The sequence below is a fragment of the Panthera uncia genome, chromosome C2, assembly GCF_023721935.1.
Source record: "Panthera uncia isolate 11264 chromosome C2, Puncia_PCG_1.0, whole genome shotgun sequence".
In the NCBI taxonomy this organism is placed as follows: Eukaryota; Metazoa; Chordata; class Mammalia; order Carnivora; family Felidae; genus Panthera; species Panthera uncia.
In genome coordinates, this window is record NC_064810.1 from 125415818 (window position 1) to 125438795 (window position 22978).

Sequence of the window (22978 nt, forward strand, 5' to 3'; positions counted from 1 at the left end):
GTGTGCAAGGCAGTGGATGTGTGTGAGGGAGGGAGAAGGCAGGGGGCTCACAGGCTGCAGACTGGATGACGGAGGGAGAATGGGACAGCCAGCTCCTCACTACAAGAAGCAGTCTCAGGGGATGATGAGATCGTTTAGGGGCAGTGGGCTCCAGTATCTGTGGGACAGCCAGTGGAGGTGGCTGGGTGTCCAAGCGTGGAGCTGTATCCAGCCTGGAGAGGTCTGGGCCAGAAACACTGATTCAGGAACCATCAGATTTAGCTAAGAGCTGAAGCCACAGGCTGTCATCTTGGGGAGGACAGGGCAGGAGGTCCAAAGGGCCCGGAGCCACCTGAGGCCGAGGCAAGATCAAGAAAGATCAATGTTCTGGCAGGCTCAGTTGGCAGGCCAAGGAGCAAAGCGGAGGTTTGGGGGGGTGAAGACCCCACAGGAGCCTGGCAAAGAGGGGAAGGCTAGGTGTAGGCAGTCCTGAGAAAGAGATATAGGGAGGGGTACAGACAGGAGGGGATAGGGCAGCCAGGACTGGAAGGGAGAAGGTGAGGACACAGGTGAGCAGGGGCACTGCCTGAGGAAGAGCAAGCCCCGCAAAGACAGGAGGCATGGCTGAGCAGGGGGAGGGCTCATTATGCAGAAGTCCTGCCTGGGCCTTGTCGAGTCTGAGGCCAGGCTGTCTCTGAGGAGAGAAGGGGGTGCAGTGCCAGAGTCTGAGGAGGGTGGGCTGTGTGGTAATGGCCACCCGGAGGGATGGGACAGGCTGCCGGTCCTGCTTGGAGAGCAGTGCCAGGAGCGCAGCTGAGGCCAGAGACTCAGCCACAGAGCAGTGAGTGTCCAGAGCCAGCCGGGCCCAGGTAGAGGAGACCAAAGGACCAGAAGCCACAGGGTTTTAAGTCAGGAATCAGCCAGGCTCGTGTGCAGGCCCTGCAATGTGTCCAGTGCTGTCCTTGGCCCGGGGAGAGCAACAGAGACCAGGACTGTGGAGTTGGAGCTGGACATCGAACAAAAGGAGGTGGGCAGCAGCTGGGCAGGTGGGAGGCAGAAGAGGGATCCAGAGGTCTCCTTGTCGTCAGACAGTGGATCCTGGGGTTCGGATGTGAGTGGCGAAAAGGATCCAGGCGCTCAGAGAGCTTAAGATGGGGGCTGGCAGAGGTGTGGGCAGCTATTGTAGAATTAAGCACTGGGTTGCCCCAGCTTCTCTATAAAGACTGTACATAGTCAGGGCTGCCTTTCCCACAACTCTAAACCTTGACCTAATTTGTTCTTTTTTTTTTTTTTCAATTGTGGTAATATAATAAAATTTGCCCTTTTAATCATTTTTAAGTGTACAACTCAGCAGCATTGATTGCATTCACAGTATTGTACAACTATCACCACCATCTGTTCCCGAATCACCCAAACAAAAACTCTGTACCCATGAAGCAATCCCTCCCCATTCTCCCTCGTAACTTCTAAAGCACTTACTGTCTCTATGAACTTTTGCACTCTCGATTCCATTTAAGTGGAATCATACGTACATGTCCTGTTTTCAAGACCCATCCACACTGTAGCAGGTGTCAGAACTTCACTGCTTTTGATGGATGAATAATATTTCATGGTACAGATATATGCCACATTTGTTTACCCATTCATCTGTGATGGACACTTGGATTGTTTCTACCTTTTGTCTGTTGTGAATAATGCGGTCATGAACGGAGTTGGAACAAGTATCTGTTTGAGTATCTGTCTCCAGTTCTTTGGGGTGTATACCTCGGAGTAGAATTACTGGATCGTATGATTAATTCTGTTTAGCTTATTGAGGAACCCCCCCAAACCGTCCTCCACAGCAGCTGCACTGTTGTACATTCCCATGAGCCATGCACAAGGATTCTGATTTCTCCACATCTCGGAGATCTTTTTGATGACAACAGCCATCCTAGTGGCTGTGGTGTCCTGTGGTTGTGATCTGCATTGCCCTGGTGGCTAATGATGTGGAGCAGCTTTTCATCGGCCGTTTACGTATCTTTGGAGAAGTGTGTATTCCAGTCTACCCATTTTAAAATTAGGTTGTCTTTTTGTTGTCGAGTTGTGGAAGTTCTCTTACATATTCTGGATTCTACACCCTTATCAGATACATGATTTGCGAATACTTCCTCCCATTCTGTCAGTTGTCTTTTCACTGTCTTAATAATGTCCTTTGATGCCCACAAGATTTTTATTGTTATGAAACCCAATTAATCTATTTTTTCTTTTTTACCTTGTGTCTTTGGTATCATACCTAAGAATCTGTTGCCAAATCCAAAGTCATGATGATTTACTCCTGTGTTTACTTTTTTTAATTTTTTTTAATGTTTTATTTATTTTTGAGACAGAGAGAGACAGAGCATGTGCAAGGGAGGGGCAGAGAGAGAGGGAGGCACAGAATTCAAAGCAGGCTCCAGGCTCTGAGCTGTCAGCACAGGGCCTGACATGGGGCTCGAACTCACAAACCATGAGATCATGACCCGAGCCAAAGTCGGATGCTCAACCGACTGAACCACCCAGGCGCCCGTCTCCTGTGTTTACTTCTAAGAGTTTTATCATTTAATTTCTTTTAAGTCATTGATCTTTTTTGAGTTAATTTTTATATACGGTATGAAGTAGGGAGCCAACTTCATCCTTTTGCATGTGGATATCCAGTTGTCAAGCACCATTTGTTAAGGAGACTATTCTTTCCCCACTGAATGGACTTGGCATCCTTGTCAGAAAAGTCAGTTAGCCATAGGTGTATGAATTAATTTCTAGACTCTCAATTCTATGCCATTGGCCTATATGATCCTTATGTCAGTATCACACTATTTTGATTACTGTAGTTTTGTAGTAAATTTTGAAATCCAGGAATATGAGTCCTCCAACTTTGTTTTTTTTTTTTTTTCAAAATTGTTTTGACTATTCTGGGTCCCTTGCAATTCCATATGAATTTGAGGATGGGCTTTTCCATTTCTGCAAAAAAGACCTTTGGAATTTTATAGGGATTGTGTTAAGTCTGCAGATTGCTTTGGGTGGTATAGATCATGAGTAGGGGCTGCTACAGCTGCCCAGATGTCTGCCCACCTGGCTGGCCTCAGGGTCTGCAGTGAAAAGATATGTAGCTGTAGGGCCAGTGACTCAGCTGGTCAGCCCTACCTGATATGTCCAGCCCCCTACCAAGGGTTGCCCTCAGCCTAGCCTTTGTGCTTCCGGCCCTTTCCTCCTCCTCTGCTTGGAAGAAAAGCAACACCAGCTGAAGGTGTCAGGGCACTGGGCTCTCACAGCCCTCATCCAGGGTCTGACATATGACATAGCATGCCCCTCCCACTCCCCAGGTGACAGTCAAGAGTGGCCTGGACGAGCTGGTGAGCGACCTACTCCAGGAGGCCCACAGTGACCTGGAGAGGGTCCGCGTGATCTGGATCTGGATCTGCCACCACATAGGTAGGCCCACCTGTGGTGCCACTGGCTCTAGGACTCCTTTGACACCACTTCCTGAAGGACCCTGTTTGCAAGGGAGCCTCTCTGGGATTCCCTTGACCAGCAATGTGTAGGGAAAGAGATGGACGGTGGAGGAGAAGGGTTCCCAGATGGCTAGGTTGAACCACCAAAGACTAATGAAGGAGGGTAAAACTCAACATGTGCTAACGGTCTCCATGAAGTGTTGTTTAGTGGAGGGGGGGGGGGTGTCCCACGTGGTCATCTGCCCACAGCCCGTGACCAGAGCTAAGGCCCCTTCACTCAGCGGCAGTATTCCCTCAGTCCTGGCTTCCCGGTACACCTGCTCCACAGACCTGAGAACCCAGGACAGAAGGTCATCTCCAAGAAGGATGGGGCAGATTCATAGCTGTTGAAGTTATTGCCACACCAAAGGTTTCTTCAAGTACCAGTGCCAGGAAAAGTAGGCTCTCCTCCCCCTGCTCACTGATCTCACACAGGTGACCTCAGCCACCAGTCCTCACCCCACCTCCAGGCAAGCTCAGGGCACCTGGGCCTGTGCAGCTGTCCCCAGCTCTGCACAGGACAGCCGTGGGGGTCTGACCAGCTCAAGCCAAGCCTCACAGGTGGTTGCTAGGGGGATGCTGGATGCAGCCCCTTGCAGTCGATGGAAGAGCCAGGTGGTGGGGTGGACTTCCAGTGTTTTCCTTGTGACATAACAAGCGGGGCTCTCCTGATCTGCTGCCATTGGGCCTTTCCTTTGTCCTCCCAGAGCAGCAGTGAGGGATACAGCTTACAGCATGAACTCACTTTACACAGGTAGGATATCTTGACCATAGGGCCTGAGAGGCCATTTCCTCCCACCCCAAGCCCAGCAGCTCAGTTCAGCCTGGGTCTTGAGAGGGCAGAATCAGAAACAGAACATTAGGTAGGACTTCATTTACTGCCTGCCACCCTTACATATGTTCCCTTTGTGCCCTTAGTGGCCACAATGATTCCTGCCTCAGGGCCTCACCGCTGGCCTTAGGCTGTTAGTGAATGACAAGCTGTTTGGCGGTAGCTCGGAGTGCCCCCTGTGGGTCACTGTGAGGCCCTGGGGGGGGTGGGTGGCTGCAACAGGGATAAACTGCTTGCAGAGCCCCCACCTCTAGTGCTATCTTGGTCTCCTTCCCTCCCAGCCTCTCCTTGGAGGCCGAAGGAACCAGTCAGCAGCCTCTTCTGCCAATGCCTTGTTCTTCCTCTCGCCACTGCACATTTCTCGCCACAGTGATGTTTCTGAGAGTTGGCCCTGGCTGGACTTGGGTTCCCTTCAGCCCACAGCAGTTTCTCCCCGACCTGAGAGAGGCCCACCCAAATGGTGCCGAAAGCACAGCCGAGGGTGAGGGTGGGGCCGCAAGCCATGGACTCCCCGCCCCCTTCTCCTCTGCACCAACCTTGGTTGCCTCCCAGGACCTGTTTCTCACAGCCTCCTCTGCCCTCCAGAGTACGACATTGAGGCTGCCCAGGAGAAGGACCGCCAGGCCTTCAAGCCCACCGACATCCTGCGGACCCAGAAGACCAACTGTGACGGCTACGCTGGACTCTTTGAGAAGATGTGCAGGTACGAGAGGGGTCCAGCAAAAGGTAGGGAGCCCTGGGCTGACCACCCTGACCCATCCCTTCTCCCCTTCCGAAGCACCAAGCACCTTCACCCACATGCCAGGCCTGAAACCTGAGTTTGCAAACTCTGCTCTGGAATCCAAGTGAGTCCTGAAAAGGTCAATTTCTCCCTTTTTAACACCAGCATAATTGACTTTGTACCATCTGCCGGGCTTCACGATGCATTAACATAATGGCAGATGAATGCACTGAGATAATTTGGTTATAAAAGGCCCTTTTCCCACCTTCTCCGATCTCTGTGCAGCTGAAGGTTAGAAGAATGGCAGGTCCAGGAACAGGAGGACAATGGCTGCTGACGCCAAGGGGACTGTGAAAGCTGTCCTCAGGGCTGGCACAGGGGCCCTCTCTTGGGGAAAACAAAAGAGCTCCTACCTGAAAAGATCTGTCAGTTGGAGAAGCTGAATAACTAGGAAGCAGCTTTTCTCCTGGAGCCTTTGGGCTCCACTTTCATTGCTCTGGGAACACGCACCTGGTCACGCTGCCCAGGTGGGTGACAGCAGGCGAGTAGCTGGTAAGGAAACCACTTGTGTTTGGAGATACCGTTGCTGCTTCTAGGTGACCTCGAGACAGGCTCCAGGCTGGGGGAGCCCCGCCGACCCCACAGCCTCCTGTGCCCAGTCTCCAAGGTCTGCGGTGTTCCACAGGACACAATCAGTCAGCCCTGGCCTCCTCCCCAGGGAGATGGACAGGCTCTGCCCACCGTCTCCACAGGCCTCTGCGGAGAGGGGCCCCTCGGGCACCCAGATATCAGCCCACCAGGACTCAGGTGGCAATTCATCATCAAACCAAGCGCAGCAACAGACACTTAAGAGTCCACAGGTGGGCATTTGTATTCTGTCCTCGCTGCACACACAGCCCATTCCCGGCCTAGCACCCAGCTGTCGGGTTCCCACCCTGCAACATCACCACCAGGCATAGACATGTGCCTGCCCCCGTGTGGCTCCAGGCCTCCTGCCTGTTCCCCACTCTTCACTCCCCCCACCTCCAAGCCCTGCCCCTGAGACCACAGTCCCAGAGGCAGCCAGGGCAGGTCCCGGTGCAGAGGATGCAACCCCTCTGCAGCCCATCCAGTCCACCGGACCGGTCCTTCCCACCCCTCACATTTTTGCCCCCACTCCAGACCCGGACACCCTAACGTGCCAGCGGGCCCCTCCAGGAACCGGGACCCTCACTGACCCTCTGCCCAGACTCCCTAGGCCCTGACTTTCCAAACAGGACTACCGACTCATGCTGTCCTGTAAAGTCCTCTAAAATCTGACCTCCGGCACCCTTCCAGCCCTGCACCTGTGACACTGCCTGCACTTCTGTGTCCTCAAGCTCGCTCTGCTCCCGTCTCTCATGCTCCTTCCAGGATGGCCCCCTCCTTTTCCCTCCCTTGATGTCATCAGCACACCTTATACACAAGCTCCCGTCTTGCCTTATGCTTCTATTTAGTAATTTTTCCAAATTAAAAAAAAAAATACTTGTTAATGATAGATGACTTTTAAAATGCAAAGAAAAAAGAAGAAAATTCAGTTACTCTGACCATTTAGAGAGAACACTTCACATTGCCACATTCCTTTCCAGACTTTGTTCTAGCACAGATGTGTTCCCTGTGCTCATCTTTTCTTATATGTCTTATAGGTCTAATACATCTTTTATGTGTCTTTAGCTGCTCTCTATTTCTGCTTCCCCTATGAACACCCACTCAGAATCCTTCACACCGTAGGTCCTCAATGACAGGAAATGACAAGATATTCCGAGTGCAGTTGTATGAAATGGGCCTTATTCTCTTTTTAAATAATGGAATAGCCCTCAGACTGTTTTCAGCTCTATTTGTGCCTGGCATCTTTCAGAGTGTAATTTTCATCTTAGTTTGCCAACTTGAAAGCACTCAGGACTTTTAAGTCATATAGTATATCCTTCTTTATCCACCACAAGCTTTCCAGCATGGTACAGAAAGGGTGCCAGATTTAAAGCCAGAAAGACTTTTGCAGTCCTCAGTTTACCAGTCCTTAATTTCCAGTTCTTGATTTACCACTTGTTAGTTCTGTGTTTTTTGGAAAGGCACTGAACCTCTCAGAGCCTCAATTTTCTCATCTGTACATGGGGACTGTATTGCCTATTGGCAGTTCTGTAGGGCTAGATGAGAACAGGCATTTTAGAGTTTGCTCACCTGACATACGGGTTGTTTTTTCAACCTTGCCTGTCTTTCTTGAGTATGGGAGTGTTGTTGCTCTGTGGAACTTTCTTACAGACACACATAGACTCAGAAAATTGACACTTGCCTTGAGTGAACCTGTCAGCTTTTTGGCCTGGTCTGGATGCTTAACAATGGCCCTATTCTGGCCTGCAGCTGCTCATTAAAACATCCCAACATTTTACAGCATTTAAAGCTAATTTCCAGCCTGGCAGTTAGCATGTGGAAAACTCTGCACATTGCTCAGACGTTTAATCGTAGCTCACGGTTCCCTGGATCCCTTTAACTTTTGCTTTAAAGATCAGTAACCTCGGCCATGCATCACTTTCCTAATTCCCCGACCTTCCAAATAATTGCCGAAGGTTTGGTAAATTCATTAGCGGAGTCCTTAATAACAGAAGACATGTAATCCACACTTGCTGATTTATCCCGGCTCAGTTGTCAGGGTGGCCTCTTAGCAAGAGTAGTACCCACGCAGCCATCATTACTTCTGCCAGTCCATTCTGCCTCCCTGCAACAGCCTCATTAAAGACTGATTTAATAAAGTAATTTGGTGGGGAACTCAGATATTTTTGCAACATCCTTCACTTCCTCATCGTCTTTCCTGAGTAACTGATGGGAGTTGTTTTTTGGGGTTTTTTTGTTAGTGCTATCGCTTGTAACTGCTGGTCTGGTTTCTTTCTGATTTCCCATAATCCAGCATTAATGTCCTTTCTTCTGCCTCAATTCCCCACAGCCTTCATGAATTCTGCTTAACTTCCTTGCAGGGGCCAAGCTCAATTCCCCAGATTCCTGTCACCAAGTCAGCCTCCAGTACAGCCCCTCCCCTTGTTATCACGGCTCTAGCGCCACCAGCTATAGCAGATTTTCTAGAGACTTTTGGTAAAGCAAGGAGCCTATTACAATTTGAGGCTTTGATATTGTGGAGACTGATTGTCACCAATCAGATGTCAGCCTGTTTTGCATCCATCCTTCAGCTGTTCCCTGAGAACAAGAGCAGAGGCACACTTCTGCTCAGCACAATGTCCCAGACGATCCCAGCACAACACTTGGTTCCAAAGGCCCTGAAAGGCTGGGGATGGACCATCTTAGCCTCCTAGAAGAGGCAGATACCCTGCATAACCTTAAGTTATCCCCAGATCTGACTTTGTCATAAAAAGCCTCTGAAAGGGACATCTGAATTCCCTCAGCCTTATAGATACGCCAAAGGATAGCATTCGCAGACATGGATGACATCACCAGAACAAACCATCCTTTAATTTTGCTCAGTGCCCCAACCATACATTTATAAATTAAAACAAACCTTGGCAATCAAAACGGCTAGTACAATACAAAGCCTCCGGAACTATGTGCAGCAGGACAACTGAGTCCTGGTGCGGCTCTGGCCACTAGTTGGCTGTGTGTCCCCAGGCAAGTCAGCTTCCTTCTCTGTTCTGCTGACTCCTCACCTTTCAGAGAGGAGGCCCCTGAGATCACACCCCACAAGGCCCTTCGCAGGGTCTCAGCATGAGACTTATTACTATGGTTATAGTTACTGACCTCACCATAAAGGCTGGTGCCAGAAAAGGCAAAGGGGACCGTATTGTAGAAATAGAGACACTGTTGAATTTACAAGAAATCAACTATATAAACTGTGAAACATAAGCCATGGTTATGATTGTCCTGCTGCAGGAGAGAAATCACAAACTGTTTTTGGTAGATTCTAAACTACCTTGATTGCATCAATATTAACTTTCTTGAGGACCAATGTTTCAGGGACAACAAGGGCCTAAAACTTCTAATTCGCATATGCTTGTCCACTTGAAGTGACCATTAGGCTTAAGGTTAGTGAAACTACGTTTCCAATAAAAAATTAACATTAAAAATCATGATATTTTCATCAAGATACAAAAAAGAAAGTATGCTTCATTACCTCTCCCTTGGCAACATCCCTCCCTCCCTCCCTTTCTTATTTTCCACATGATTCACACACCCTGGAGAGGTGATCAGAGTTCGGGGAGTCTGCTATGGTCAGAGCCTGATGCCCACAGGGCACATTGCCCACCCCAGACAGTGCGGCCACCCTGCTGGGGGCCTGGCAGTGGTGTGGCTAACACAGCATTTATGGTTTTCATGGCAGGACCCTGACCATGTCTGTATAAAATAACAGTCACAGGCTGGTTCTACCACATCCTCAATTGATACCACTAGTGTTGGTGTTTTAAAAACGGTCAAGGGGCGCCTGGGTGGCTCGGTTGAGCGACCGACTTCGGCTCAGGTCATGATCTCACGGTTTGTGAGTTTGAGCCCCGCGTTGGGCTCTGTGCTGTCAGCTCAGAGCCTGGAGCCCGCTTCGGATTCTGTGTCTCCCTCTCTCTCTGCCCCTCCCCCACTCATGCTCTGTCTCTGTCTCAGAAATAAATAAACATTAAAAAAAAATTTTTTTAACGGTCAAAAGGAAAACCCAAGATTCTGCAGCCTGAGGTTATTAGGTAGATGTCGTGGGATGCTATTTTGGTCTCTAATATGGCTGGTCAGATCTCAGTAGGAGGTGGAAACATTTCTGTCCCTTCTTCCATGCTCTTCTAGATCTTTCTAGCGAATTCCTCTTCCTTTGGTCCCCTAAAAGGGCTGTGTTCATCACTGGCATTTTAGTGATGGTGCACATATCTGCTCCCCTTACAACTATGAGCGCATCTCGGGCAGCCAGTGAACTTTACTTTTACAATATTTTATTATGCTATAGTATTTATCATGCTATGAGATATGATATTATTCCCTGGTGCCTGGTACAGTGCTTTTCACATAGTGTACACAGCCAGTGATCTTCTGGTAACATGAAATGGCCGTGGGTCATCCTGACTAGCACCCAGCAGCTGGAATGACTAGTTCCACTATTTTGCATGAGAATTATGGATTATTAACAGTAATGCCTTATGACTTCTTTGTCCAATTCATCTTGCATATTGCTGCCAGGTAACAAAATATCCTCCTATCATAGTCAAGCATGGCATAAGCCTACAGCTGAGTTTATTTTTTCCTCTTTGTTCTGCCCCAGGCATTCCCCATGGCCTTTCCAGTTTCTGTTCAGCCTGTCACAGGAGAATTAGCCCCTAGAGATCAGTTCATGCCAACCTTTCTTTTTGCCCGTGATGGGCCTGGCAAGGTCACACTGGAGGCGACCGTACAGCTGAGACGGAGCCCTGATCCCCTGGGTCAGCCCAGAGCCCACCCATCCCGCCACCCAGTTCTGCCTCCTTCCGCCCTTCGCAGGCTTGGGACTGAGCCCACTGCTCCTCCCCCACTTGGTTCTCAAATCCTATCTCCACCCCTCAGTGGGAGGGTACCCGCAGGTCCACTGCCTGGGACACGCTTCTCCCTGGAGGGCATTCAGGCTGAATTCCAGTGGGCCACACTGCCCGCAGCGGCACCTGGGCCGTTGCCCTGTAACACCTGGGGGCCGTGTGGACGTTCAGTGCTCAGCTTCCCTCCTGGACTGCAGGGGGCTCTGGGGCGAGACGGGGCCCCAGTGGGTGGCTTGTCCAGAGTGTACAGCCCGCCTCAGTCAACTTACCCTCCGCAGGACTGTTCCCAGGGCTCCATGTATCCCTCCACATGCTCCTTCCTGCAAGTGAGCGCGCACGGACGTTTCTGGGCAAGAAAGGAAAATAACTCACTTTGAAAGTTTGAAATAGAAAATTACAATCACCCCCAATCGCATTACTAGGAGACCAGGTAAAGACAGCCGCGGCTCGCTCTGCCCTCCTCCTCCGCTTCTCCCCCTACACACGCACGCACACGCACCCACACGTGCACATGCGCACGCTCAGGCCTTGCGCTGACGGCAGAGTTTTATAGACATTTATCAATTAACATCATTTGGGGCGTGTCTTCCCTCACGTTTCGCACTCTCTCTGAATAGATGGAACACCACCCTCTAGGAAAGCACCCCCTCCCCCCGCCAATGCGCACCTCCATCCCACCCTCTGGCCTTGGTTTCCCCCCCACCCCCTCTGTGCTGCGCATTTTTTCTAAGACCTTAAACATGTTCAGATCCCCCCACCCCAGAGAGGCACGCCCCTTCTCCTCCTGCAGCTAATGAGGCAGGGGGCTCTCCAGAAGCACTTTCTCTCCTCCTGGGGCCTCCTCCGCTCCTCCTCCACCCGCAGCTGCCTCCTGTGCCTCCTACCCCAGGGTCACCCTTTTGCTCCAGGAGTGGGTTTTGGCTTTTACCAGCAGGAAAACCTGACATCAGGATCCAGTCCCTCTTGCTCCCTGCCCCCATTCCCCAAGTGCTCCTGAAACCCTTCCCAGAGGGCTTCGATGCTCTGCTCGTGTGGCATTTCTTAGACAGCCTGGGAGGCCTGGACCCGCTTCTGTGAGGCCGCAGGCCTGCCCCTGCAGAGGAGGAAAGCTCAAGCAGACATGGGAGCAGCGGTTGTCATGTGCAGGCAAAGCAGCACCTTGGCAGGGTGGGAGGTGGAAACGCGCAGGCTCCCCATGTCGGCTTCACAGACTTTCTCAACAAATGACAAGTAATATTTAGATACATAATATTTCATCCAATATTCTGATGTGGGGTTTTTTTTGTGTTTTTTTTTTTTTTGTTACTTTTTTTTGTTTTTTGGTTTTTGGTTTTTGGTTTTTTTTAGAGAGAGAGAGAGAACATGAGCAGGGCAGGGGCAGAGAGAGAGAGGGAGAGAGAAAAAAATCCCAAGCAGGCTCCCCACTGTCAGCACAGAGCCTGATGCTGGGCTCAAACTCACAAACCCCGAGATCATGACCTGAGCCGAAACCAAGACTCCGCGCTTAACCAGCTGAGCCACCCAGGTGCCCCCAATATTCGAATTGCTAATCAAACATATATTTTTAGAGGGAAAATTTCCAGTTCCTGTGATGAATGCAGAACCATTCCCCCTGCTGGTTACCTGGAGAGGCTGTGTGGCCCTCTTTTGGAAGGCCCCTGAGCCTGCAGGCCTGGTCCGCAGAAGGACCCTGGCCCTGGCCACCAGGGACCACTGGGCCTGATCCACACCCACAGTACAGAATTGCTTCATATGAGGGAAGTGCAGACTCAGCGGGTACCTTGCATGATACTCAAAGGAGCTACATTTGAGGGGCCACCATGAACGTCCTGGATAGCATGCACTGTGTGTTTATTATACCCATCTGCCACAAGTGAAGGAAAAGGGTCATGAAGAAGGAGCACCTTTCTCTAATTCACACAAAGGCCCCCAGGAGAGCTAGCACAGGGTGTCCCCGGGGGTCAGAGTAGCAGTCTACACTGGTAACTGCCATGCAGTGGGCAGGGCCACTGAAGAGGAAGTCCAGCTGGTCATGGAGGGACTCTCAGGGCTCTTGCTTTGGCCTTGGGGTGGTGCCTCAGGGTTTCAGCTGTAAATGCCCAGGTTGTAGCTTGCATGATTTCTGTGGTCCCCACAGGTGACCAGCATCCATCCCCCCACTGTCCAGGCCACAAAAAGTGGTGCCACCTAGGTTGTGAGCTCTGGGGGAACACATTCTTGGGAGGGTGGAAAGCTCAGGTTGAGTGAGTGGTCAACATTTTCACCCCCAAAGGACTTCCACAGGGGACTCTGAAACTGTGGCCAGGGCAATCAGTCATCAAATGAGCTTAATGCACCGCAGTGGCCCTGGCAGTCAGCCCTGAGTAATCTTAGCAACGGGCCGATCCTCTCCCAGTCAGGGCTGGAGACACTGGCTGCCCCGCCCCAGGTGTCCCCACACAGGTGTCCTAGGGCAGTGTCCACTTTCTTCTGTACCCTCACATCCAGCACCCCTCCCTGATACTGGTCACCTAGACCAGCTCCTCAGTCACCTGTTTAGAGCTGCTCTGGTTCTTCAAGAACATCGTCATTTCCTGGGTTTCCATGTTCTTGGGGTGACCCTCACCATTGCACCCACTGTCCTCCAGAAGAGCTGCAGGTGAAGCACCAGGCAGGTTCAGTCCAGGGAAGGATGTTTCAGGAGTCTTTAGGGATGCGCAGGCAGTAGGGACTAAAGCCAGTCTGTGCAGGTAGGACCCACCGACCCTGTGTCCCCCTATCCCCCAGCCCTGGAAATAAAAGCCCTCAGGCCATCTGTATGTGGCTTGTGAAAGGCAGGGAAAAGGAAGGGGGCGGGGCAGGGAACTGACGGACAGCAGATATGTCTGAGGCCTGGGGCTGTGGACAGACAGACTTGTGGGGGAGGGGCAGCGCCAGCAGGAGCCCACCTCTCAGACCCCCTGTCCCACCGTCAGGATCGCTGGAGTGCAGTGCATGACCGTGCCTGGCTACTCCAAGGGCTTTGGCTACCAGACAGGACAGAGCTTCTCCGGGGAGTTTGACCATGCCTGGAATGCTGTGTACCTGGAGGGGAGATGGCACCTGCTGGACAGCACCTGGGGCAGCGGCCTGGTGGACTCTGCCACCTCCAAATTCACCTTCCTGTAAGTATAAGTCTCAGTTCTGTTGCCTGTCTGCTTGGTGGACATGGGGGAGGTGCCAGGTTGAAGCAGCGGGTAAACAAGCCAGGTGGGTGGGGAAGGTGGGCTCTGCTTGCTGCTGGCCACTCCCACCCTTCCTCCAGCTCTGAGATGAGCCAGCTCCAAGCCGACAGTAAGGGTCCAGACATTTCTGTCACCTCACCCTCCACCGGCAAAAATCCCTCCTCTGGCTCCCCTGGCTCCCTGTAGCACCCTCCACCCAAGTTCTAAAAACCCAGCATTTGCCCACAGGCCATATGGGAGACGAAAGGCGGGGCTGAGAAGCTTCTTTAGCAGTCTGTAGATTCCCTTCAGGCCTTTGGCCCATTGAGGCCTTTGGCCCATTGACCGTATTACAGCTCTCACTGGGATGCCAGAATTCTCTTCCTGGTGTCTGCTACCACCAGACACCAGGGTTCCTCCTCCTCCTCTCTGGGCTGGATGCAGCCACATCATATCTGTGCGGAAGGGGTTATGGCTTGTAGGAAGGGGTGCTGTGGGTGCACAGAGTCACCGCGAGGCACGGTGGGGCAGGGTGGCAGGGTGCAGGGCGCTGGAGCATGTCTGTTCTCCAAGGCTTTGACCAACTGTGGTTTTAACCTAAGGCCGTGACATTCATCCTGGATCATAAATGAGAGCACTGTCTCTGATTTTTGCAGTTTAAATCTCTACAGTTCTGCACACAGACCAAATATAAGCTAAGAGTGAAGCATCCCCATCTCAGATGAACCTCCCAATTCTTCTCTTGATCCCTATCACTAACCTCTAGAGAACCATGTCTCATTGGCCCCAGGGACCAGAGGAGGGCTGCCCACCCAAGACCTTCCCTGCCTGCAGGCCCTCTGCCCCACTAGCTGCACCTGATCCATTGGTTATGCCTTTGTTCCCTCAAATCTCTGTTTGGGTTTGAGACTAGCAGGAGCCCATTCCCCACCTAGACAGCCCCAGTGGACTATGGCCTTCTCTTAAAAGGGGCCTCAGATCCTGCCATGGCTCCTATTTCTGGAAGCAGCCACTGAGGGGCCATCTGCAGTGCCCGTGTTAAGACTGGAGATAGTGGCCCTTCCACTGGGTTGTTGGCAGGACCCCTACTGTGGATACACTAGGCAAAAGAAGGCCCAAGAGATCCCCCTGCGAGCCCCCGCCTCCTTCTCCACAGAGCTGAGGCCTATCACCCCACATGACTACTGACCAGCTTCCCCCTCCCCCAACCTCTAGCTACAATGAATTCTACTTCCTCACCCATCCTGCACTGTTCATCGAGGACCATTTCCCAGACAACAAGAACTGGCAACTGCTCAAACCTCCTCAATCTCTGAAGCAGTTTGAGAACAACATGTACCACAAGAGTGAATTCTACAACAAAGGGATGCTGAGTGCCCACCCAGAGACTTCGGTGATCAAAACAGGTAAGCCCAAAGCAGGTGGCCAGTGAGGTAGCAGCAGGGACAGAGCAGCCTGCTCTGTACCTCAAGGCATCCGGGCCCCCAGGGGACTTCCCTGCCAGGGCCTGTGAGCTTGCTGTAAGCTGTATGTATGTGCAGGTGCTACTAAGGCAGCCAAGGCCATCAGGGTATCAGGGCAGGACGCAGCCATAGGTCACATTTGCAGGGACAGATGCCTGAGCACACCTACGCATCCTTGCGTAGGAAGTCCTTGGGTTTCCCTAGCCCCTGAGGGCCACACTCACATCCCAACCTGTCAGCAAGTCAGGACTGAAGGGTCCGTAGCTAGGTGAGTCTCTCCCAGTGCCCACAGCAGGGAAAGGACTGCCTCAGGCCTGGCTGTACCCACCTCCCAGTTCAGGTCCTCGACAGAAGCTCACTAGCCTGCTCTGTTGTTCCGACCTCCTGGAAAAGAGGACATGTTGGCCCAGCCAAGCTGGGATCTGTGTATCAGTGGTCTAACTGGCTAGTGGGGGAGCAATGGGGGTCTCCCGGGACAGAGAACTGGGGGAGGTTTTGTTACGGGGAGTGGCTGCTGAGCGGGGTCTTAGGAGCTGGAAGAGAGCAGGCATCACGGTACACAGGGACAGACATGCACTAGCAGGACACAGCAAGCCCTCCAGCACCCCTAGGCTAGGGCTGGCTCCAGAGGAACAGCCTGGCTTCCTCGGCGCCCTTCCCTCTCTAGCCCAAATGCCCCTTGGCTCTGCTTCCCTCCTGGAGGCAGAGTCCAGCCTTTCCCAGCCAACTTCCCTGGGAGTAGGCAGTGCAGGACACCCAGCTGAGCTGTCCCATGGCTGACCTGGACTGACCTTTGCTCCCCGGATCCCCACAGCGGCCTCGGGCACCCAGCCTGGTGTGTTTGTGCGCTCTGAGGTTTACAGGGGCCACCTGTATGTTGAGGGGAGGGGAGGCCACAGAACTGTGGTCACAAGCCTCACAGGGCTGACTCCAGAGGACTTTGTCTTATGTGTGTTCAAGGCCCTCGTGCCTGGTCTGGGGCTGGGAACATAACCTGGACACACTACAGGGCCCAGCACAACCCTGTCAATGCACCTGCCCCCACCCAGCCACCCACCCACCACACACTTTAGCAAAGGACTGCTGGTCAGCACCATCTCTGCTGCATGGGGCCTGGGAAGGCCTGAGCTCACACTGGCTGTTAGCACAGAGAGGTCTGTGCGCGGGTCTGTGGGTGAGCCCCACCCCACACTGCACAGTGATCGGGGTGCAGGGAGCACAGGTGTCCCCACACTCCTTCCAACTGATTTGTCCCTTCCACCTCACAATGGTTGCCGTAACCAGTCTGCTGAGCTCTGGGCTACTTTTTTAAAACTACAAATACCTGGAGGCTCCTGCTGTTAAAATAACAGCATGAGGTTGCTGTCTTTGAGAATGCATTTCGGTGCTTATATCCGATGGGGAGCCTGGTCGGTCTGTTGTGGCCCATGGAACCACAGGGAAGAATGGACCAGGCTACAGCAACATCAAATTAATAGCGGAGTAGAACTTGCCTTTATAAGAGACACAGAACTGTAAACACTGGGTTTCTTAATATACAGTAATCTCAAATTTGATTCCATATTCATGATGCATACTTAAAGAATTTTTCTTTGTTGGAGCTAGTTTTGTTAAGAGTGGGGACAGGAAGAAAGCAGAAGAGGGAAACAGGTGGGCAAAAGCAGGGAAGGAAGAGGACACAGGATGTAGGGGGTGGAATACCACTGAGACGGATGAGGGGAGGTGGAGGGAAAAGGGATGCAGGGGTGGGTCACAGGCTCCTGCAGAGTCCCTGAAGTCACCAGCCCTTATTTCAAGTCTTCCAGCCATTCAGCTCACCTTTGCCTAGAATCTGCTGGGCCAGGCACCCTGGTCCTTTCCCTGGACAGTCAGGAAAGGAGGCAGGAGTGCAGTTCCCCACAGCCCCACCCCTGCAGGGAAGACAGACATTGCAGAGAACTAATTCATTGCACTGGTGCTAAGTTTCCTGAAGGAGATGCGGAGCTACAAGAGAGGCTTCCTGGGAGCTCAACGTCACTTGAGGGCTTGGAAAAAGGCTTTTTTTTTTTTTTTTTTTTTTGCATTCTTTGCAGTCAGACATTATACTAAGGTCTTACCTGGTTTGGAGGAAAGCAGTGGAGGGAAGAAGACTGTGAAGGCTACTGGATGTGAGGAGGTGTGCCCTGGAGGATGTGAGAGAATGCCCTGTGGTCCCCAAAAGGAGGGTCCTGACTCAGGCCAGGCAGGAGGGACAGGTCTCTCACTGGTCTCCAGTTTGATGGTGACCCACACAAGTGAGGCCAAGAGTGACCAGGTATTTTCCTCGGGGTCCTCGGGCAGCCATGTGGAGGTGCTGGTTGGCACTCCACATCAGACATGAATTCCACAGGATCTCACAGCCAACTCTCATGCAAGATGGAACAGACTGGGTCCGTGAGCAGTTGAAGGCTGAGACAGCTTCTGCCCACTGAATTGGCTTAGGAGAGGAAGCAAAGAGAGAGTAGAGATTCAACCAAGAGAAAGAAAGTAGACAAAGAAAATAGCACCAAAGCACAAAACACTCCACAATTGATATACCAGAAAGGAAAGGGATGGCAGCAAAGATGGGGCGGTGGTCAGCGGGCTGGGAAGAGGGCTAGGCTAGAGAGCATGGTGGGTGAAAGGGGAGAAGAGCACTGCCAGGAGGGCATGCCAGCAGCCCAGACTCTAGGAGTAAGTGACTGAAGTCTTTGGAGAGTGGGGTCAGGGGCCAGAAGAGAGTTACATGGGTGGAGGGGAACTGCAGTGGGGGAATGGGTTGGCAGTGGAAGGTAGGGAAAGGTTTCCGCATGGAGGAAGGTGGGTGAGGCTCTGAAAGGAGCCACCGCCCCTCCCCATGGTCCCGTGAGGCAGGGAGAACCACGTAGGGGAATGCTCACGGGCTATAAAGCCAGAGAACTGGCCACCTGTCCCTGAAAAAGTGACGAGGACAGAGGAAGACAAAACTGGAAGGCACAGGGAGAGGCAGAAGGTGGGTGGATGCAAAAGGCCCTCCCCTTCACCTTTGACCTTTCCAGAGACACACCGAGCCACTTCCCTGTGGGAGGCCTGGGTGGGGGCTCCAGGAGCTAGGAGGCAGCCCCACCCCTTGAGCGCAGCCTTCGGTGGTGAACCATTCCAGCCAGGTTTTAAGGTCCTGCGTTCACCTGAGAGCTGCTGACACTGTAAAGAACAGATGCCAGGAGGGGGAGGTGTGAGGCAAGACTCGAGACTGGAAGGAGACAAAGGGTGTCTCTCCAACTGGTCATGGACCCTCTCCCCTGCTCCAAGAACCAGACTAAGCCTCCATGCAACTTTCATCTAATGTGAATCACCTGGGTGGGGCAAGCACATCCAGCCGGGGCAGATTTTCTTTGGAGACCCTCAGCTTTCAGCTCACTCTAAGAGAACCACCCGCAGCTCGGTGGGGAGCCCTTCCAGCGGTGTGCCGCAGCTGGCTCACATCGTGGTCGGTGACATCACTTCGATTGCTTAAAATCCATCGTGCTGAAAGTATTTACACCATGGAAGTGGGCAGCCACTAGAAATTAGGGCTTCCCCCACCCCCACCCCTCGCCCAGAGAGCCAGCTGCTAAACATTTACCAGCAAATCAGCACATACTGGGCCCATCCCACCTGACCCTGGTTCTCTCTCCACAGTGAACGGGAAGGCCACCGTCACCGTTGAGAGCTGCGCCCCCACGCTCTTCATGTTTATGCTCAATGGCAAGCAGGAGCATGGGCTGCTGAGCCTCAGGAAGAACGGGATGAAGCTGGACATATACCCTCCAACCGTGGGCACCCACAAGCTGCAGATCTTTGCCAAAGGCAAGTCTGACATCTACAGCTCGGTGCTGGAGTACACGCTCAAGTGCAACTACGTGGACATCGGCGTCCGGCTGCCAGCTGAGCTGCACCAGCCCGTGGGCCCCAGCTGGTTCTCAGAGCAGATGGGCATCAAGAAGCCCTCCCACCCCGACCCCATCATCCACACCAGCGACGGGCGCTGCTCTGTCAGCTTCGGCGTGGAGGAGGGCATCAGCGTCCTGGCTTCCCTGCACGGGGACGAAGGCCCCATCACCGAGGAGACACAGCGGCGCTACATCTTCCAGACGCAGCGGGAGAAGCGGGCAGAGCTCAAAGTCCAGTTGCCCCAGGCCGGCAAGTTTGCCCTCAAGATCTTTGTCAAGAAGAGGCTGGAGCCGGGCAACTATGTCTTCGTCTTCAATTATCTCCTGTGCTGCACCAACACCAAGGTGAACTGGCCCATGTTCCCCGAGAGCTTTGGCAACTGGGGGCAGGACAATGAGCTGCTGGAGCCTCTGTCGGGCGTGCTTCCTGCCAACAGGAACGTCCCGTTCAAACTGAAGCTACATGGCATCGCCAAAGCCCTGGTGAAGGGGCAGGACACGTGGCCCCTGACCCTGAATCGAGAGGGCTACTGGGAGGGCAGCTGCAACACGGCCGGCTGCCAGGAAGTCTATGTCATGGTGCTGGAGAACGCCAACCACAACTTCTACTCCTACATCCTGAAATACAAAGTGAACACCCAGTGAGGGCCGGCACCCCGGCCACACCCTCCCAGAGGGCCGAGGCCACACTTGCCCAGGGAGGGCCCAACGGGAAGTGCAGAGAGCCCTGGACACCGAGTCTGCATGAAGTCACTTCTAGGCCTCTGCCCCAGTCTCTCCGCTCTGCCGCGGGAGCTGTGACACTTCTGTTCTGATGGCTGCGCTCGGTTGTGGCGGTGGCCGAGGGGACTGAGGCAAAGGCCCTTTAGAAGAAAAAGGTGCTATGTAAATCCAAGGTATTGTAAACTGTACACCACTGCCCAGATGCCCCCTTCTCGTGTTAATGCTGTTGTTGTTTTTATAGGGCTGATGTGGGAAAGCAGGGACACGCCTCAGGCAGAAAGCTTTTCACGTGATGGTGAGAGAGTTCTCCTCTGTGCCCAAGAGGGACCTGATCTGCAAGGCTGAGTTATTCTGAATCACAGAGCCCCTTGCAGGCAGCATCAGTGTTTCTCACCAATTCCCGGACCCCCGGGAGGGTTGCACTGCTGTTTTTTTCCCAGACCTGACCGTCTTCAGCATTCCTGCTGCCTCTCGCTCCTCAAGAGCCTTAGAAAAAAGAAGGTGTGAAGAGGGAGCTGGCCGGCCCACGATGGGCTGGAGGCTCCACAATCCCTGTGCATACCTGTGATGTGGCAACAGAAAAGTTACAAGGGGACTCCCGGTGCCCACCCTTGGGTGTCGGGGGTAGAGGGCCCAGGGGTGAAAGACGCCACATTAGCCCTGCCACCTGAGTCTAAGGGTGAGAGACCTCCTACTCTGTGCTCCCAGAGGAACCTGAGGGTCAGTTCAGTCTAGTTAGTTGGTGGCCCTCCAGGCCCTCTCAGAGCCTGACCGCAGGCCCTGGCCTGCAGCTTTCATAAGAAGCCACAAGAGGCTGCTAGAGCCTTGAGGGGGCCTTGTTGGTAACCCTAAACAAAGACCTGGGCAGGGAGGCCAGGCAGGAAGTAGTGCAAATACCGTAGTGCCAAGCAGACTCATGTAAAAACAGGATTATGCCGGCCCCCAGTGGTCCCTACCAGCAAAGCCCGGCTGGGGTTGGGTGGGGGGACCTCCACCTGCTCTGAGAGCAGTTTCTGTGCTCGTCCATATTCAGCTCCCTTCCTTCCTTTCTCTGACACGAGAGACCCTGGGGTCCTGCCTTCCACGCTTGCTCAGCCCTGGGAGCCTCAGCTGCCCACCGGCCCTCAGCAGCACCTCAGGCCGGTGTTGCCATGGCAACAACCAAGAGGCTGGCTCCTGCAAGGGCAGCTCGAGAGGGAGGGATGGAGAGGCCTTGCGTGGTCACTACAACACCATCCTGGCTCCTGGAGGCCCTGCAGGTGCTCCCTGCCTCCTGGCCTCTCAGCTCTGTGGCCCCTGCCTAACCCAGCACCCCCACCCTGAGAGCTGGCACTGGCCAGCACTGCCCCCACCCCCCACCATTCTAAATGTCCTCAGGCTCAGCCACAGCCAGGGCCAGCCCGATGCTCGTGCCTTCATCCGCACATTTGTGTCTTCAGCAAATGTTCACGGGGCACTTAATATGCACCAGGCACTGTGCTAGATGCAGGGGTTATGGGCAAGACCAAGGGGCCCCTGCCCCTGCCATCTCAGAGCTCAGGGTGAGCAGCAGCAGCCTCCCCTGCACAGGCCTGTCTAAAGCTCCATCCCAACACTTCAGGCCATCATCTCCCTGAAGATCCCCACTGCCACCCAGCTTGGACCTGGCCCACGGCCACGTTACAGGGAAGCCCGTCCCCTACCAGGCTGGGGGTCCTGGAAATGAAGGGAGTACACCACGAGGGTCTGAGCTCTGCCCTGGCCTATGTCCAGTCCTCTGGCAGGCTCCGCCACCCAGGCATTTGGCACTGCATCACTCATGCCTGGAAAATGCACAAAGGCCCCAGAGGCGGAACTGCTATGCACTAAGACAGGAAAACAAGGGGAGTTTTTACACCCTGAAAACAGCCTCTTTTCACACCTTTGATTTTATGGGCTGAAAGAAATGTGCTGTGTTTTGTCAAAATAGTAAGTGCCTTCTGTGATTCATGTCACTCACTGGACCCAGAGCCATGGCTAGTCCTGATGAGAACGGCATGTATCTTTTTTAAAATAATATAATTAATACCTTCTGGAGCATGCAGAGAATGCCACCCAGCAAAACAGGAGCTGCCCCAGGAACCAAGACAAGGCCCAGCCTCTCAAAGTGTCTGCAGAGCAACCATGTGCCCCCCCACCTTTGTAAAGACAGCTGTAGGCACAGTAAAAAATCACCTGTATTTCTTTCCACTGAAGTAAAAATACATGAAATGAAATCCAATCTTCATGAATTTTTATACGCATGCTGCTCAGGGTAGAATTCGGGGTTGCATTTTGAAATCTTTTATTCAAATCCCCATCTTTGTCTCCTGGCGGTGGGGTCCCAGCGCCTGGTGGAATGACACGGGCGCTCCCTGGTGCCCAATGTGTGGAGCTGCTGGTGAGGAAAACTGTGAGGCTGAGTCTATCACCAGGGTTTTTACACAGAATCTGAAATATGCTGCTGAGATGTTTGTGTTAAATCCACTGGGTGCTTTCTTGTGGAATCTCGCCGCTTCCTTGTGTGCACACGGAGCACATCTTTGCTACGTACAAGCTGTGAGGTGAGCTTGGGGACTGCCTGGCAGGGTGATAAGACTCGGAATATAATATCGGGGAGTGGTTTGCCCGGAAATCACAACGTGAAATGCAAACCCTGGATATGGGACTAGAAGGGACAGCTTTCACCGCACTCATTACTTTGCCAGTGAAGGATTGAAACTGATCAATCTCAGAGCTTTGGCTGGCACGTCCTAGGGTGGCAGACCTCAGGCCACAGGCAGAAGGGTCCAGAAGGCTGGGGAGGGTCGGGCAGTGGGAGGCAAATGGGCTACAACCACAACTGCAATTACCTTCTTTTCGCTGGTTTCGGAAACGCCAGCAGCACAGCTGGACTCCCGTTTCAATCTGATTATGATCATTGTGAGTTCCCCATATGCTACACTGTCCCACCAAGACAAACTCCTCACAGCCTGCTGAGACTAAAAGGAAATAAATAGATTAACTGAAGCATGAAGGATTTAGGCTAGACATAAAGAACTACTTCCTGTTTTTAAGCAAGAGAGACAAGTTGCCAAGAAAGTTTGTGAAATCCTCTTCTCAAAGGACTTGAAAAGGTTTCCCAGTGGTCTGGGTTTTAGATGCCATGCTAACTGGAAGGACT

The 22978-nt window shown here is 52.8% G+C and overlaps 1 protein-coding gene across 1 annotated transcript in view; it reads left to right on the top strand.

Moving 5' to 3' along the window:
• KY (kyphoscoliosis peptidase) overlaps window positions 1–20016 on the top strand; it is a 44270-nt gene extending 24254 nt beyond the window's left edge. Inside the window, exons 7-11 of the mRNA XM_049629798.1 lie at window positions 3318–3426; window positions 4903–5020; window positions 13497–13685; window positions 14940–15130; window positions 18845–20016. Coding sequence (XP_049485755.1) covers window positions 3318–3426; window positions 4903–5020; window positions 13497–13685; window positions 14940–15130; window positions 18845–19740 — 1503 coding nt within the window. The 3' untranslated portion in view covers window positions 19741–20016. The remainder of the gene's footprint in view (window positions 1–3317; window positions 3427–4902; window positions 5021–13496; window positions 13686–14939; window positions 15131–18844) is intronic.
• The last annotated feature ends 2962 nt before the right edge of the window (window positions 20017–22978 follow it).